Source organism: Brassica napus, chromosome A7 (assembly GCF_020379485.1).
Source record: "Brassica napus cultivar Da-Ae chromosome A7, Da-Ae, whole genome shotgun sequence".
In the NCBI taxonomy this organism is placed as follows: domain Eukaryota; kingdom Viridiplantae; phylum Streptophyta; class Magnoliopsida; order Brassicales; family Brassicaceae; genus Brassica; species Brassica napus.
This window is the reverse complement of record NC_063440.1, coordinates 20,430,045-20,448,748: the sequence shown is the minus strand read 5'-3', so window position 1 is coordinate 20,448,748 and position 18,704 is coordinate 20,430,045. Positions and strand designations below refer to the sequence as shown.

Below are 18,704 nucleotides of genomic sequence, written 5' to 3'. Positions count from 1 at the left end.
AAAGAAAGTTAGAGAATACATGATTAGACTGTGGAATCAGGATAACCGTTACATTACAAGTTTGTTATAAGCACCAAAACCAACAGTTTTAGCTTAATGTGGTTAAAGCGAGTAACAGTTACGCGCCACCTCCTTACTTTAAACCGTTAAAATCTAAATTTTAGACGCAGCCATAGGTCTACGATGACGTCTATCTTACGGCATCTTTCGTCTGCGACTTCATCTAGACGAGTGATCAACAAATTTGATTCCTTTCTTCTACTTCATTACCATACGAACTCGCTTAAGTCCAATCACACCTTGAAGCATTATCTTGAATCAGGAGAGCCAATCAAAGCTCTCTTAAACTTCAAACAACGATACAGAGAAAGCCCTCGTTTCATAGACAGTTTCTCTGTCTTGTTCGCCATTAAAGCTTCATCGTCAGCTCATAAAGGTCACTCCTTTATGGGCCAACAGATCCACGCTCTTGTAAGGAAACTTGGGTTTCATAGCATAATCCAAATTCAGACATCCCTTGTCGGGTTTTACTCAACCGCAGGTGATATCTCTAGTGCACGCCAGGTGTTCGACGAAACGCCTGAGAAACAAAACGTAGTCTTGTGGACGGCTATGATTACAGCTTACGCTGAGAATGACAAAAGTGTGCAAGCTCTTGAGATGTTTCGACAAATGGAAGCGGAAAGAATTGAGCTTGATGAGGTGATTGTGACGGTGGCTTTATCGGCTTGTGCTGATCTTGGTGCGGTGCAGATGGGAGAACGGATTTATTCGCAGAGCATCAAGAGGAAACGAAGATTGGGTATGGATTTAACTCTGAGAAACTCACTTCTCAACATGTATGTAAAAGCTGGGGATGTTGAGAAAGCGAGGAGAGTCTTTGATGAAACAGTGAGAAAAGATGTGACTACTTACACGTCTATGATCGTGGGGTATGCTTTAAACGGTCAAGCTCAAGAATCATTGGAACTCTTCAAGAAAATGAAGAGACAAGATTCATCTGTGTCTCCGAACGATGTGACTTTCATTGGCGTCTTGATGGCTTGTAGTCACGGTGGTTTAGTGGAAGAAGGGAAACGACATTTCAGGAGCATGGTTGAGGATTACAATCTGAAACCTAGAGAAGCTCACTTCGGATGTATGGTGGATTTGCTTTGTCGTTCAGGGCGTTTAAAGGATGCTCACGAGTTCATAAATCAGATGCCTGTAAAGCCAAACGCGGTGATTTGGAGAACACTGCTTAGTGCTTGTAGTCTTCAGGGGAATGTTGAGCTCGGGGAAGAAGCTCAGAGACGGATCTTTGAGTTGGATAGTGATCATGTCGGAGATTATGTTGCGTTGTCGAATATCTACGCGGCGAAAGGAATGTGGGATGAGAAAGTGAAGATGAGGGATCGTGTGAGGAAGAGAAGGGAGCCTGGGAAAAGCTGGATTGAGATGGGAAACAATATAGCTGAGTTTGTTTCAGGGGGTGGTGATGATGATGGGAAGCTAATGGTGGGAGAGATTAGTGAGGTTTTGAGGAGTTTAGTTACTTGTATGAAAAATTATGATTATGCGGTGGAGAATTTTAACTCAAGTTGTTAAGGTATAAGATGAGGGATTCTTTGTATATTAAATCTTTACTAGAGGAAATTTACTCTTTGTGAGAACTGTTCCAATTTTTGTGAAAGGTTACAATTTTTCATTCTATGAACAGAGCACCGAACAAATCATGTGAAACAGGAAAAGATGTTTCAATCGAAGATCAAAATGTTTTTTGTACAATAAAATAGTTCTGAACACTACGTGTTGTGTTCTTTTTTTTTTTTTATGGTTAGTAATTTATTCTTGTTCTTTGATAATCTCTTGTAGCTGGAGCTTTCACAGTAGCAGTAACTGGTGTTGTGGCAAGCAGAGCTGCCTAGCGTGGAGTCCTATGTGGGACTGCACTTGTTACTCTCGCTGGAGCTATTCTCTCTGTTGAAGTGTTGTAAGCTTCTCGTGCCTACTGGTATTTATAGCTATCAGGATCAAAGGGTCCATCATTTATGGTTAGTCAGACTAACTTAGTCTTAATATTCTTCTGAACAATCTTTCACGTTTTTCAAGTATAGTAGATGGGTTTTGAAGTTTTTCTAACTGACTTTATGGTCGAGATGGACACAGATTTTGAGAGAAAAAATGTTTGGTGGAAGATATAATGACATAGCTTTGACATGTTACTGGGGGACCATCACAGTTATGGAGTGACATAATGGCTTAGTCGTTTGTTTGGTATTTGTTTTTGTTTTGGATTCAGGCAGATTTTGTAGAGCAACTGTTTCGTGGGAGACTAGCAGATGAACAACTTATGCCAACAATGTTGAATTCACACCACTGGCAGGTTCTGTTATAATACTCTCTGCTCTCATCTTCTTGTGTACAGATAGAAACTCCATTATTGAGAGGACATTAAAACGTATCTATATCATATGAACATGACTGCAGACTTTCAAGTATTTGAAGGGAATTTTATATTGTTACGCTCATGTATTCCTGTGTTCACTCAATGTTCTGCAATCTCCTCTAGTTTTAAGACTGTTTACGCATTAAACGTACTGCTGTTTTCTCAGATGTAAGCAGAGTCTTATCAGGTGACTCGTTAAGGAACCTACCATGCTATTTCATGTCAAGTGAGATGACCAAGAGGCATATCATTCACTGCACAATCTGTCTGCAGGTTTCCATTCGTTAATACCAACTGATCAAACTTCTTATCATGGCCCTTTGTTCATCTCACACTCTTTGAATTTAACAGTACTTGAAGGCAGGTGAAATCATACAAGCTAACCGAGATGTGATCACACCTTTCACCTGTTGTGTAATGGTTCAGCAGACAGGCCGTTAGAGATTGAAACACCATTGTTGCCGACCAGTGTACATGGCTAAAACTCAATGTCCTTATGTGTTGTTGCAAGTCTCTTGAACCATTATTTCAATCTCTGTTTATTAATATAGCAACTTTAGCATCTCCATAAGGTTTCTACTTTTGAATGTATACTATTTATTTGGGTGAATAATAACACCTACAGATATGTTGGGAAAAATATAGAACTTGATCAAGTTATGCATTCATACATTTAGTTAATTCTTAACGTTCCTTGCGTTTATATTGGAAAACTCAGAGACTCTTGACCTCACAACACCTACTGCTCATCTCCTAATGTTTACAGCCATGGGACCGTGGCGTTTGGGAGCAGGGCTCCATTGACCTTGCTCTCGTACAAAAAGAGTCATGATCAGTCCCGTTCAATACCCATGGCTTCAACCCTCCAAGACCATGAGCTACCTCCACAAGTGAGGACCAGGGGCTTGTGACCATCAGCACATCAGAACAACTTAGAAGGTAAATCTCAGTCCACTCTCTCCTGCTCTCCATGTTCCTCTGAGTTTTCTGGTATTCCTTGCGGCTAGGCCTGTGAACACTGAGTATCTCTCCCGTCACCGTCGGGTTTTCCCAGTACACGTCTCTGATACTCTCAAAGTACCCTGGAGAAGAAGAAGATGAGATGAACACTGCCTTTGATTTTCGGCTTATAACTTGGCTTGAAGGGAGATGTCTCTCTTTGTCTACTTCAGGAAGCAGCTCATGTCTAACCCCACAAGCTAGAATCTGTTCTACCAAACGCTGAAACTGATCATTGCTAGTATCAGAGACTTCAATATGGATTCCTATTCTTTTATCAGCTCTAGCAAGATAAGCGTGATAGTATCGTGTGATGAGACCCCAGACTACATTAGTTGGGTGAAAGAGATGCTGACCCAAGAAGTAAAAAACCGTTTCTTTAACCGGGAAGAGCTTTTCAAGTTCCTGCTCAAATGAAGAGATGGAGAAGAGCGATGGGACAAAGTAACCATCTGCTTTCATGATCAACCACGGTGTCTCGTTAAACAAAGCTTGACTCTCCAGCTTTTGTTGGTCACTGGAATCAAGAACAAGATGGCGAAGAAGAGACTGTTGTTCATTGAGCGGAAACTCTGAGGGAAGAAACCAAGAAGTGTATGGAAACGGCTCGCAGAAAAGATCAGCCATCTCAGCTCCTTGTTCCACTAGTAAAACTCTGTCGGTTAAGAGAGCATAAAGAAAAGCTGAAGCTAGACTGAGCATCCTACTTCCAAGCTCGCCGTCAGAGTTCAACCATATCACATAACTACAACCAGAGACTCCACCATCAGACTTATCTCCCAACTTGAGTTTGTCAAATGTTGAGTTATAGAAAGTAGTAAACGGTCCACACCGTCTATGAAGATCTTGGTATCTATTGAATCTAGATTCCAGGTAAGAAGATTGCTTAAAAGGCGACTCCTTTCGATATAAACTCGCCTCATACCTGCTCAAGCATGATTCTTTATCGAAACCAGGGACAAGATTGTCTGATTCATTGGCTGAAACCCAGAAAAGCCACAACAAAGTGTTTACTAAATGCAACGTTCTTGCAAAGAAGTGAGAGGGAGAATCAAAAAGCTTTTTACCTTGGTGGAATCTGAGCTGAAGAACCCTAGAAGCTGCAACACTCTCCACAACATCATCAGAAGGTGGGTCTCTTAGTACCACCGACAGAGAAAACATAACCGAAGCAACCATAAGAACAGCAAGAAGCACACCCATCGATTTCATCGAGCTCAAACTTGGTTTCACTGCATCCGCTTCGCTAGACCCGGTTCGGGTGTCTGGGTTGGTCACGGGTTCACCCGCATCCGAGCTCTTCTTGCCCCGCTTCATATGGTGAGACAGAGAGAAAGACGTCAGGTGAAAACCGGGTTGGAGTTTAAAGTGAGTATTCGGGTTTAGAAGCAAGACTTGAAAACAGAGTTGGTGGTGGAGTGCAGTCATCATGTGATGTGTTTCAGAGAACAGAGATAAACAATGAGTACGTGGCAGAGACAACGACAAGCTTTTGCTACGATTTTACTAAGCATTACCATCTAAAATTGGGACAAGTCTCGTATACTTGATATCTTGTTTATTTGCATCATCTAAAATTTTAATTGTCTTGTTTCGTGATTTTCAATTAGGCTAACACAGTTTTACAATTAATATGGGGAGAAAATCTAGATTTCCTGGTCAGAGAATTTGTGCAAGCTAGAAATTAATATTTTAAAAGATTAGATGTATATGTTGTACACTTGCAGATATATCATTTTAATCCATGTTATACGTTGATGGATGGATACAATGGTTGAAGGTGTTAGAAAACGTTCCAACCAGAATGGAAAAACAAAATGATCAGTGATCTATTGAACAGAGTAAGGATAAAACATAGAAAAAATCACGTAGTGATTACATAGTTAGATTGCATAGTTAGTAGTCTTTATACCTCATAATTAACACATCATCGTCGGATTGAGATCCACAAGCTAAGTGAACCGGAGTAAAAACTTCATTAGTCGTGAAAGAAAAAACTTCATTAGTTGTAATAGCTAGTTGAAGACGTTAGAAGAATGTGGAGAACTTTAACTTACACGCTATAAATAACTATGAAATGTTATCTAATGTAAACAACGTATATAAACAACTCTTTTTGAACACCCTTATATAAACAACTATGAAGGTAATTTATAACAGAAAATGTCGAGCGTGGATGACAAGTTCCTCTCCCTAGCTTTCGATGGTTTGCGATTTTTAACGGGGGCGAAAACTCATATTTGAGATAGCATATAAATTTATCTTTTGTGGAAACCTAATTAATCATTCCTTCTTTCTTATCCATACATATACACTGTTTGGTTTTAATTGGTAGAATCACTCCCGGTTAATAGGATAACTCCCAGGTTACATTTCTAATAACAAATAACATTAGATTATATAATTTCAAAAAGTTTAACAAAAACAAGTACTCCTATTTTTCTTAAATATTATGTTAAACAGTTATCCTATATACGGATTTGTCTATAATTCTCAACCAGATCGGTTCCAACTTCCAAGTAAGTGAAGAAACTACTACTCGCTCTGTTGCCGAAAATAAAATTTTCTAAAGTGTTCACGTTTATTAAGAATTTAATAAATGTTTATAATTTAATTTTTTTTCCTTTATTATACATTTTCCAATAACTTTTCACCAGTAAAATTTAATAAATTCAAATATTTTCATTTAATGTTTTTTAAACATATAAAAAGTATCTTAAACATATAAAAAATTTATCTTTGTGGAACAAATAAAAAATCTAAAACATCTTGCTCCGGAACAGAGGGAGTACTATTTTTACGATAAAGAAAAGTACGATCTTGTTTAAGTGTTTAATCTCATCCGATCTGCTTTAATATCTCATTTAATTTCACTGACGGATTATATGGAAAAAGGCCGTAGTACTAGTATCATTGAACATTGATAGTGAAACGTAATAAGTTATTACCTTACGCGTTTACACATGATGGGTGCCAATCTCCTTGCAGGTTACGTCAGTAATTTAAATATCTGGGACCGGAAAAGTTTAAAATACTTTGTTGCTATGTGAGAATTTTCAACTTTATTACAATAAGAAACAAAAAAGAATCCATCTGTTTTTCAAAGCCTGTGTTAGGAAACAAGTTATTTAAGCACCTGGGAAATGTAATTAATAAACATGTACCATTTCATTTTAACCAATGTTCGTGTGGGAGTTTGAAACAATATTTTTTGCTTTTCTTCTTTTTTCTAGTCTATGAAATAGAGATTTTCAGGGGACTTGGATTGACTCTGACTTGTAGAAGCCTTTGATTTAATGGTTAAAAGGTTTAATGCTTTAATATTAGGTTGAAAGTTCAGTTTGAACATAATTGTTTGATGTAGTTTATGCAGATTGATTGATGTAAAAATTTAGTGAAATCAAGTAGAGCTTTCCATTGTAGGTTTGAGTATTACAAAGACTGTCCATCGGTGTTAAAGAAAAAAACAAAAAACAAAGACTGTCCATCATAAATGTAATAAATATAGTTAATCGTGAATATGTGTGCTGTGAACACCCGACCAGGGCTGGTTCTGAGATTTTAAAGGTTGTAGATAATTTAGGAAATATTTCAATAAAAACTTTTTTATTATAAATTTAGGAAAGATTTAGTAAATATATCAACGATTTAGTAAATATATTAGAAAAGACGATTTGATAAATATTTCAATAAAAAAAATTTCGGGATGTAGAAAATTTAGTAAATATATCAGAAATATTTGATTTGTCTATGTAAGTTCTGATAAAAAAAAACTGAGACGAATGTTTTATTTGGCTTTGCCAAATACCGGCCATGCACCAGACCATGATATCAATTTTTCTGTAAACATATTAAGATAAATCGCTTTTTCTGTAGGCATATTAAGATAAGTCACTTTTTTATAAAGTTGTTTATTATCATTTTATGATAACATGACTTTTTTATAAAGTTGTTTATTATCATTTTATGATAACATGTAGCTGAGTTTAATCGTATGAAATGGATTTATATCAAATATTTCTGATATATGATAAAACTCAAAGAATAAGCACCCTGGATTTTTAGATACTCAAACGTAATTATTCAATATATTTTCTCTATTTCACAAAAGTGTCGCTTAGACATATTTTAAGTGGGTTAAAAATGATTAAAATGATTGGCATATTCTTAGTTATTGTAAAGTTATTTAAATTGAAAATGATTTAACTAAACATATATTGATTATTTTAAAGGTAAGAAAAAGATCTAACAATTAAAATCACCATATCACTTTTTCATAACAAAAAAAAAGGTAGAATGACATTACATATCCTACAACCCATACAATAAGTAAATTTATACCTTCAAAAACCTAGATAATAAATAAATTCCGATTTTTTTAAAATACATATATAAAACAGACTCAAAGGAAATTATTTATAAAGATTTAAACGCTCACAGTCATGACCATCTCATTTTATTATTGTTGGTATTGGAGCAGTAGCGGATGAAGAATTATTCTTTTTTTTGAGTCAGATCATACATAAACTTTAAAAATATAGCTAAAAATACTTCACTCATAATACTTGATGTCATGACTAAAAGCACACAAATTAAAAAAATTACTTTTAAAAAAATTATTATTAAAATATAATTTATAACTAATTTAACATTATTATTAAAATATAATTTATAACTAATTTAACCAATCATAAAAAAACAGTAAAATACTATTGGTTGAACAGTTTTTAAGAAAGTTAAAGTAAACATTGAACATTGAAATGTCCAAACATCAAATAATTTGAAACATCAAAAACCTTCTAAAACATAACGTATTAAGAAACAGAAAGATTAATATTTAGTAGAGGAAAATAATTAAAATTTGGATATATCATATAATTTTGAAATTTTCATGGTGGCAAGTGCCACCTCCTTGGTTAGTGTACATCTGCCAGTGACTGCGAGTATGTGTTTAAGTATGGCACCGTGACGCAATATCATCTGACGGTATAGGGGTTCGGGTATCCGTTCGGGTTCGGGTCGGGTATTTCGGATTTTCGGGTATTTCGGTATAGAGGTCTAGAACCCGTTCGGGTATTTCTGTACTTCGGGTCGGGTTCGGGTATTTTTAGTTCGGATTCGGTTATTTCGGATCGGGTTCGGATATTTAGATTTTGAAAAAAAATATTAAAATTTTTATTTCTCAAGTTTATTGTATTTAAAAATATAACTTTTAGTTAACTAATTTTTTATTTTTAATAGATTGAATGGTTAATAGATTTGGACATAACATTTTAAAACTAAAAAGACACTAATTTAGTTTTTTTTTTAATTTTGGATATAACTTTTTGTTAATTTTTGAAATAAAAAACTTGACATGCATTTTAAGTGAGTAGCAAATCATTTTTTCCGGAATTGTATGTATATCATATGAACTTAAATTATGTGTAGTATCAATATAAATATTTTATATAAAATGAGAGATATAAACTAGAAACATAAGGTTAATTATACATATGTTCGGTTATCTTCGGATATCCATTCGGGTTCGGGTATTATCCGTTCGGGTTCGGGTATCCAATCTCTCCTTATTCAATACCCGTTCGGGTATTTTGCTACTTCGGTTCGGATTTCGGTTCGGTTTTTTCGGATCGGGTTCGGATGCCACTTCGGATATCGGGTAAAATGCCCACCCCTATGACGGTATATGTATTTGAGTTTGTTTTATAGTTTCATTGGGTAATTAAAAGCCCTGTTTGTGACAAAAAAAAATTAAAAGCCCTGTTAAAAGCAAGAATTGCTCAACGTATGCACTGGTTAACATATTATTTTGTCAAAATTTACCAAAAAAGAAATATTATTTTGTCAATAGTAGGTTATGGACTACGTAAAATGAAAAACTATAAACTACTAAACTAGAGGTGATGTAATTGGTTGTATACGCCAATATAAAATCCTACATAATATGGTTGAGTCACTCAGAAATGCATGTCATCCCTAACAATATAAACATGATATATTAAAAATGATATCGCAACAAAGAATTAGCATTTGAGTATAAAAATCACAGAGAAAAAAGTACACAATTATAAGCATAAGTGTCCAAGAGAAATGCGCGTTTTAGAAACGCGGATTCGAGAGCTACACAGACTAGTAGAGTTTGTAGACTAAACAACCATCGTGAATTGAATTCAGTCACATAAAGATATGAGTCAGAAGAAACCGTGTGGCCCACGAATATTAACGTTTAATTCCGACAAATAAACACATTTACCATCCGAATATATACGCAAACAAAATATTAAAACAATACTAAAATTTTACTACACAATGATGGTCTAATGGTAGACGAGTTTTGGTCTGTTAAGTAATTTGAATTCAAAGATATTTCATTAGATTTTAAATCGAGGTAGGAATAACATCATGCTCATTGATATTTTTCCTTGTGCATTTCATAAAAGAACAAGTCATCACTTTCAGCAACGTTAATGGTTTTGTCTGAAAGAAATGAAGCGAGTATCGAGCACACAAAAGACAGAATTCCATATTCGTATTATTAAAATAGTGTATAATTAGTTTAAAAAAAAACTAAAGATCATATAAAATCTACGAACCACGTCGATACAAAATCCAAGAAAAAGAGGTTCACAAATCAAGTGAGGACTCGAAAGAGGGTCAGTGTATATTTTGGCAGTGAAGGGACCATTTTTCATTCTTGACATTTTCTTTTATTTTGCCATTTTAAAAATTATGAAATTATAATCAAAATTAAAAACAAAATGTGAATGTAATAAATTCATTTTTTGGAATAGTTGCCGCCGCACACCTCACAAAAGAAAGGTTAAAGGTTAACTAGCCCGTAGCAGGTGAGTTTCCTCTCCTGCTAGGAGCCAGCTCCGGTGGCGGCGCGTGGAGATGTGTTAACTCAGCCTCGTGTTCGAGGTGTCTTGCGGGTTTGCTCTCCTCAAAGCTTGGATTCTCCGGTGGTGTGGCGTTCACCGTCGCTATCCTTCTCTCCTTTGTGCGGTTGCTCATCGTTTCTTAGCTTCGGTCGAAGCAATGGAGTATTGGTTGGTTGGAGACAGGTCTTCAGTTGGGCGCTCAGGCTGCTCTCTCACTCGGTGAAGCTGCTCTGGAGGTGGGGGTCCTGTCCGGTCTGCTTGCTCTATATGAGCTCTCAGTTCAACGGGTGTAACGGTCCCGGTTAAGAGGTTTGGAGGCGGCAATCTCTAAGTCTCGACCGAACGACGGCATCGTCGGATGGTTTCTCTGCCTCGTGCCGCCAGGGTATGTTGATCTCGTGCTGGTTTGTATGTTTGTGCTTGTGATTCTTGGGGTGGTGAGTGTTCTGTAGGCGCTCCGGAAGCTGTAGGAAGTTGTAGCATCAGGGTTTGAGGGCACCCATCTCTCTTCTTCTCGTGGCAACCTGTTTGTCGTGCGGTTCTTACCATTTCCCTTGGTTCGAGCTTGCTTCGTTGGTTTCCATCTCTACTAACCTTGTTTCTAGTCTTTTACTTTGCTTAGTTTGTTGAGTTTAGCACTGGTGTTTAGATTGTTTTTAAATTTCTCTGCTACTTGTATTCTCATGTAATCTCTGTCAAAAACAGAAAATTTGGTATAATCAATTTAACATTTTACCAAAAAAAAAAAAAAAAACTAGCCCGTAGCCACACATATTATGCTGTTTTCAATAGTTTGTTACTGTTATTAGTTCTTTATTTTATTTTTGAAAAGAAAAGAAAAGTGTTACTGTTATTAGTTATGCTATCTTCATAATGGTAGCATATTTAATATTCCTTCTGTTTTTCAATTTTCATTGACAAATGTTATTGAGAAAAAAATATATTTCTAAATGTTTCATATTTTTCAGTTTTCAAATTAAGTTATTGGTTTAAATAGAGATTAAATAGAAGAATCATTACTAACATTTTCTATAAATTTATAAAATCTGAAAGCAGCTATTACTGTAAACAAATGGAGTACTTACCAAATGTGTGTGCATTCACTCGGACGTACTTTATTCCCTGTCGTGCTTGAGCAACTAAACAAGTGAATAGTATGGTATAAAACATAAGAGACAAGTTCCTTTGAAAATTAGTTGTAAATGTAATAAAATGGTAAATGGTTGTTTCTACAAGTTTTGAATTTTGTAAAAATAAGCTGATTTGTCTACCAAGGTGTAAATTGTACACAACAAATAATAGACATGTCACATGTGATAATTTTGGAATATCAATATCGAAGTTATTTATACAATTCAGAAAATTTGGTCGAGAACTATAAAAGATTTTGTAAAGGAGATAACCATCGTCATGACCCCTTCAAGTCTAGCTGAAAATTTCCATATTTGAAGGTCTCAATGCATATGAATCTATTATGGGGATCCAACATGGCAACATATGGCAAGACCCAAGAACTATCAAAATGACACACATGAGTAATGGATCGGTGAGGAGCTTTGTCCTCAGAAGTTTCCCACCTAGTCACTTCATTCTCCTCTCGTGTATTTGCTATCTCCAAGCTTCTTCTTCTAGCCTAGTCCACTCAAAAGTGTTCACAAAGCTTCTGAGGATAGGCAAGAGAGCTTTGACTTGTCTAGTAGACGGACATTTGAAGATTGCAGGACTAGTGGTTTTCGCACCTAAGGTAAACCATGTCTACCAATCTGTCGATAAGATAAATTATGGCATTCGCCAAATACCCGTCAAACATTTTAAAACGAAAACAAAAGGTGATGCCATAAATACCCGTCAAACATTTTAAAACGAAAACAAAAGGTGAAATCGGAATAGACTATAAGAAATCATGAGAATTTGGTTAGCAGCATGGTATACCTATACTTCTGTTTGGTGAAAACAACAAAACAATGATAAAATTTTAGAGAGATGGAAAAAACCAAATGAATGAGCTATGTGAAAACGGATTAACGAACATACGCATGGTCTAAGGTTTTGTACCATGTCAGTAGTCGGGTACATAACTACATATATGGACTCCGGTTCTGCGAGCACAACAACTTTCTTTTCATAGTTTAACAATAATTTGCATAGCTATATTTTATCAGTTTCTAGAAGTATAAAGTTAAACTTGGATAAGTGTAATGTTTAGCAAATTTTTATTTCATGTATCTCGAACCTCTAAAGATAAATTCAGTGAGTTACATAGTCTGGATGCTGATATCACGAACAAAACCTTTATGATGCTAGGTCGGCTTTGCTTTTCTGAGGCTATTAGACAGATAACCGTCAAATTATGTTTCGTACCAATATGTTTTTTTTTTTTGCTGTAACCAAGTGTTTTGGGATACAACTGTAAACATGATTTTATAAAATCATTATGAATTCCTTTATTGAGGGGTAAATCTTATGCAAATAAATATAGATATATGGTAGTCTTGAATATCAGTTTGGTGTTTGATCAAAAAAAAAAAAAGGAATATCAGTTTGGTGTTTGCAAAGACTTTTGATATCAAAGTCAATAACAAAGATCAGAAAACTAAAGTATGGTATTAACCGACTTGTGGAAAATAAAGTACAAGTGGTTTAGACGGTATCGCTCAAAATTGAAAGACAATATCAACCCCCAAAATATTTATATTAGTCGTCCTTCACACATATTCAAAAAAAGTCGTCCTTCACACATATTCAAAGATGTATTAGCAAACGATGGGGAAATTGCAGGACGAGTAAAAGATAATCAAAGGCAGTTCTGTCCTAAATAAATAATCAAAATAAACTAAGCAATTTGTTAATCTATTAAATTTTCAGGTACAGAGATAGGCTGATCGGAATTTAGAACATCTCTAAAATTTCCAGGTAAAGTTTTACTCTAATGTATTATTCCAGTTTCTACTCCAAAAATAAATATTTTAAAATAATTTTATTTATTTAATTAATAATTGTTACAAACACCTTTGATTTACAAAAAAAATTATAAATTAACCGTTAGTATCTTATGTTTATAAAACATCCACACAATATAATTTATTTAAATTGAACATTTTTATCAGAAGTACAATAAATCATAAATATATATAAGATAAAATATTTTGGTTCAATAATAAGTATTAAAATATTTTTTCTCACAAATATTCGACTGAAGCATTTCATAATGAATAATGAGTTTTTATCCATGAATTTTTAATTGGGAAAGAAATATTTTAAAATTGGACATTTTCATTATTTGGACAATACGACAGTTCCAAAAATGATTGACCAGATTATTAAATCACTTATTTTATGTTATATTTATTTTATATTTTTATGTTTAGTTTGCTATTTTTATTATTTTATGCAATTTTTATGTAAAATTATTAAATAATCTCTTATGGAATATCATATTTATTTTTGTATTATTTTAAAATATTATTTAGGTATGAAATAATAATATTCAAGATTTAAAGGATCATGCTATAAAAAAAAATGAGGAACCTAGCGTTATTCTTTGGGAATAGTGATTTGCATCACGTGCTTTGAATGCGCTATATGTGTGAGTTAACCTCTTGGAAAAATCATGTTTACATATTCCGAATACTTATACTAATTGAAAACAACATATCAACGAGTAAAATTGAAAAAGATATTTCAGCATCAAGATAAAAATATATGTATTCAACAGCTGAAAATAATTTTAAAAGAGCAAAAGCAAAAATGAGGGACTATTATATATATACATAGACTCACTCTAGAAAAGACCATTCTACTTCTATATTAAGCGAGAGTGTCATAGAGCCTCACATATATATTTAAAGTCTCTTGAATAAATAAATAAATAGTAAGAGTAATCAATAATTCACTTGTTCTCAAGCTCAGTCATCACCATCATCATCTTACTTCACGTTGGGCTAGAATTGACCTGAGAGAAGTGATACGTGACGGGATCTGATTAGTTTACCGGAAATAAAATGGGGAGGACGACTTGGTACGACGACGAGGGTTTGAAAAAAGGAGAGTGGACGGCGGAAGAAGACAGGATGCTCGTCGCTTACATCAACGAATACGGTCTTGGGGACTGGCGTGCTATGCCTAAGAGAGCCGGTATAAATCTATACTTACACTCTATACATATGCATACATTGTGTATGGACCACATATGTTTGTGTCTCTTTCAAAGCTAGGATCTCTAAATTCCAGTTTCTATCGGACCAGAGATTTTCTTTTGAGTATGTTTTGATTATTTTTTGTTGGTTCTAAATTTTCTCAATCATTGATCATATTCCATCGTCTGAAGAGATTTTTTTTATCAGCTATCCATTTCACTAGAGTAAGAGATTATCAACAAAAATCCATATATACATATATTTTAAAAGATTTTTGTGACAAAAAGAAACATATTTGGAAATATATATATATATATACGGATTTTATTATTTTAAAATATATAGAGATTTTTAAAAGTTTTCTATTCTTTTTGGAGTGTATTATTAGTGTGTGAGAGAGAGAGCACATGAAATTTAATTCACCGTAAAGATGTTTGTAACCCATTTTACAAAATTATTGTGTAGATGAGATTTATTAGATTATTATATTGATAAACTTGTTGGACCTTCAACCAGATTGGGTCGATGTGATGATATATCACCCATAATGCAATATGTGAACCCATGAAAGCCATTTCACAAAAAAAAAAAAGAACCCATGAAAGCCAAGTATTATCCTGATTACTTTTTATCATGATATATTATTATTATTATTCAGTCTTCAAGAGTGTAAAGTAATAGATATTAGAAATATTTATAGCCTAATTTACAAAATCAGAAAGTTTATGTGATTGCGTTTTCTCCTTTTTGTCTGATGGATGAAAAAGTTTATATTTTTCTTTTGTAAGTTCTTTGTTTGCCACTATATTAAAGTAATCATCTCCCCTCATTTTCTGATATATATTATTTTCTTTCTCAAAATGAAAAAAGGTCTGCAAAGATGTGGAAAGAGTTGTAGATTAAGGTGGTTAAATTATTTGAGGCCGGGAATTAAAAGAGGCAAGTTCACTCCTCAGGAGGAAGAAGATATCATCAAATTTCATTCCCTTCTTGGTAACAGGTGATTAAATCCTCTATATATTAATCATAGATCATTCATTACTATATATTTTTGTATCCACGTGTCATGACTATGATAATTTTTAAATTTTTTTGAAAATAAGTTGGTAAACTAACTATCAAATTGATTAATAGTATACAAAAAAATATTTTCAATTACTTCCGTAAATAAAAGCTACGGAATTATCTAATATGATTAATTTCAAAATTTTCATTGAAAAATTATTGAGATTTAATATTTTAGTTTTGAAATTTGCATTCAAAAATCTCACATTAAAAGTTTTTTGATTAACGGTTAAAATATTTGTTACAGCAAATATACAAATGTTAATAAAATTATATGAGTAGAAAGTGTCAACCATAAATATTTTTATTAAAACATATTATATATATATATATATGTAAATATCACTAAAGTTTAATTATATATCATATAATGTAAATAAAATAATTTTTTTTGATTTCTTTATCAAAAATATGATTTTAAATATAAAAAAATATTGGTTCTGATTTATGTGTTTACTCTAATATATATACTTTTATGTATACAAATTATTTTTTAAATAGGTGGTTTTTAATATGTTATTTGATCATGACAATCACAAAAAATACACTTCTTCAAATTGAAGTGATTTTTAATATTGGAAGCACTATATATATATTTTCATTCAGATTAAATAATTTAGTCTTGATTTTTATTTTAAAAAGCTTTTACTGAAATATCATGTCAAGATTTCAATCACCTCTTTTTGAGTTTGTTCGAAGAATGAGAAATTTGATCATTTGTCTAAAATTTATTTCTTCCTAATACCCTATATCTAGCTATTATAATAGCAAGAATAAGATATTTAAACTATTTGTCGGTAATTTTCTTCAAAAATTTGATTCTTGGATATGTATCTGGTTTGGAACTAATTTTCACAGATGTCCATCTTTTTAAACTAACACTAATGTAATTTACCGAATTCACGACATAAGTTAAAAAAAAGAAACTAAACTCATATTAGTGAAATATAAATGAGAACGAAATCACAATTTTATAGAGGTAGAAAATGAAATCACTTGTGGAGAATCAAAAGTAAAAAAATCGAGAGCAGAAAACTTAGTTCTCTTTAGTCATTTTATAATTGAGGTTGCCAATCTGGTTTTGGTGATTTATGTTAGCCGTAAAACTTAATTTTTGTGTGCATATAAAGTCTTAAAAATAATTAAAATGAGCGGTAATACGTTAATTCTTCAACAACAATGATACATTGATTTAAGAGATCAACATTTGTATTCGTCATTTTACAATCGATAAAAAATGTAGTGTTTCGAAATGTTAAAACAATTTAATGAACAAACATTAGTATAAAAAATTCACTCTGCGCATGCGTGCGGATTATCATATAATTTGTGATTAAATGCAAACCAGTGCACATTAATCTTGCCACATTAAATAAATCAATAATCATGTTATATTCATAATTAAACTGATGATTATGCATAAAATTTATTTTGCTTAACATAATTTTTTTTTGTGAAAATAATTATGCATATTACATAAGGTGGGCAGCAATAGCAAAGGAAATGCCAAACAGAACAGACAATGACATAAAGAATCATTGGAACTCATGTCTTAAGAAAAGACTCGTTAGAAGTGGAATCGATCCCATGACCCATGAGCCTGTCGTCAACGTGAAAGCTAATTCCTCCTCAACGACGTCCTCTCCAACACTGACCCCTTCTTCTTCTACTACTTCTTCCTCATTTTCCTCCACAAGCTCCGCACGTCTACTTAACAGGCTTGCTGCGGGAATCTCCTCCAGAAAACAGGGATTCGATAGGATCAAGAGTGTGATATTATCAGAACCAAGACAAGCTGTTAAAGAAGATGCCTTGATGATAAGCAGCAAGGAAGAGGAGGAGGAAGTTAATGGTTGTTTCATGGAGAGTGACGATAATCTGATCAGTACGACGTCGTTATATGAGTTGCTTTCCGAGCCTTACGATATGTACCAATCTGATTTCGGTCTTGAGGTTGATGACCAATTTGACCTTTTCCTCGAAATTCCCTCTCTTGGACAAGATTTATCTTGAATCTCTTTCTTTTGGTATCAGTGACGAATGAGAGAAAGAGACTCCTGAAAAAACCAAGTGCCTTTAGTAGTTTATTACTATAAATGACATGCATATATGGTCAATAATTCTGAGTTTGGACTGTCTCTTTTTTTGTTCGATTACCTCTCTCTATCTCTTGCACATGCTTACAGCCCTACATGCCTATCTGAGGAGGGATTTCATGCCATTTGAATGAAAGAAGCCTATGTAGTACTATATTACTTAATTGACTGTTTTATCAAAATGGTTTGTTGTTGAAACTTTATTATTATGTGTAGACTGTACATGATCCCAAACACATTTTTTGAAAACGATAATATCATGTGAATCTATCAAAATATCAAACATCTAAACACCAGATCTCATTTGAGTTTCATGGTTAAATATGCTACTTCAATAATCTAAAAGTTTAAAGTGTAAAATGGGTGGTTTGACAAAAAAAAAAAGTGTAAAATGGGTGTCCTATTGAACGTATATATTATGTTACATCACTTGACTATAGCCATGTTAAATCTGAAATTGAACTAAGCATATTTTTGTTTACTGCTTTTATTAATCGTGTTTAACGTCTTGCGAAAACTCTATTAGACATTTTCACTGTGATTGTATGCTTCCAATAAAAAGTTAAGCTACTACAAAGGGGGTAATCATTTTCATTTCATATGATTCAATGTATAGGTTCTTGCATGTTCTGCTTGAATCTTTGAGCTCTGTGTTTTGGTGTTGACACAATTTATGCCAGACTACGAGTACTGCTAAATAGTTTCCACTTCTTTGATACGATAATTGCGGAAAATCTTTATAACGCGTGTCGCAAATTTATCATCGTGGGACTAGCTTCCGCGTCGCTGGTCCATACTTGTTGGACTATTTAATAATTAATACTATATTTTACCAAACTTCGTATGATTATTTTTCTGTAGACTTAAATGTTATATAGTCTAAACATTGAATCCTGAACAAGAAGAGTAAGTAAGAGGACAAGAAGAAAACACTGTTTTAAAACTCTTATGATTGAAGATCTGAATTATCTGTAGACATGGTGAATATAATTATTTGTGCTCATTTTCTTGCATTCAGTTTTCCAATTAATAGTTTTTTAATCTTAAATTATTTGATTCCGTGGGCTCTGCAATGTCATATCTGGTTTCACATCCTTTC

General features: G+C 33.5%; 3 protein-coding genes across 4 annotated transcripts; 2 read left to right on the top strand and 1 right to left on the bottom strand.

Moving 5' to 3' along the window:
• The first annotated feature begins 111 nt into the window (after positions 1-111).
• LOC106387213 (putative pentatricopeptide repeat-containing protein At1g74400) lies at positions 112-3,107 on the top strand. Of its 2 annotated transcripts, XM_048735791.1 has the most exons (4): positions 112-2,033; positions 2,282-2,365; positions 2,595-2,701; positions 2,780-3,107. In XM_048735791.1, exon 1 carries the CDS (start codon positions 184-186, stop codon positions 1,585-1,587), a length of 1,404 nt encoding a protein of 467 aa, XP_048591748.1. In that variant the 5' UTR covers positions 112-183; the 3' UTR covers positions 1,588-2,033; positions 2,282-2,365; positions 2,595-2,701; positions 2,780-3,107. The 2 variants fall into 2 exon arrangements, with proteins under 2 accessions (XP_048591748.1, XP_048591747.1); XM_048735790.1 differs by having other exon boundaries at positions 112-2,365.
• On the bottom strand, positions 3,057-4,914 carry LOC106430176 (fucosyltransferase 3). Its single transcript, XM_013870947.3, has 2 exons — positions 4,495-4,914; positions 3,057-4,407 (listed from the first exon to the last, which is right to left on the bottom strand). Exons 1-2 carry the CDS (start codon positions 4,856-4,858, stop codon positions 3,182-3,184), a joined length of 1,590 nt encoding a protein of 529 aa, XP_013726401.1. The 5' UTR covers positions 4,859-4,914; the 3' UTR covers positions 3,057-3,181.
• A 9,165-nt stretch (positions 4,915-14,079) lies between these two features.
• On the top strand, positions 14,080-17,808 carry LOC106430138 (transcription factor MYB106). Its single transcript, XM_013870914.3, has 3 exons — positions 14,080-14,442; positions 15,315-15,444; positions 16,991-17,808. Exons 1-3 carry the CDS (start codon positions 14,310-14,312, stop codon positions 17,520-17,522), a joined length of 795 nt encoding a protein of 264 aa, XP_013726368.1. The 5' UTR covers positions 14,080-14,309; the 3' UTR covers positions 17,523-17,808.
• Positions 17,809-18,704: the final 896 nt, after the last annotated feature.

Excerpts from the sequence above, each read along its gene's own strand:
- LOC106387213 (XM_048735791.1), top strand. The coding sequence starts at position 184 with ATGACGTCTATCTTACGGCATCTTTCGTCTGCGACTTCATCTAGACGA.
- LOC106430138 (XM_013870914.3), top strand. The coding sequence starts at position 14,310 with ATGGGGAGGACGACTTGGTACGACGACGAGGGTTTGAAAAAAGGAGAG. Across the intron at positions 14,443-15,314 it reads TGCTATGCCTAAGAGAGCCG|GTCTGCAAAGATGTGGAAAG; the intron begins GTATAAATCTAT and ends AAATGAAAAAAG. Across the intron at positions 15,445-16,990 it reads CATTCCCTTCTTGGTAACAG|GTGGGCAGCAATAGCAAAGG; the intron begins GTGATTAAATCC and ends ATATTACATAAG.
- LOC106430176 (XM_013870947.3), bottom strand. The coding sequence starts at position 4,858 with ATGATGACTGCACTCCACCACCAACTCTGTTTTCAAGTCTTGCTTCTA. Across the intron at positions 4,408-4,494 it reads TCAGCTCAGATTCCACCAAG|CCAATGAATCAGACAATCTT; the intron begins GTAAAAAGCTTT and ends TCTGGGTTTCAG.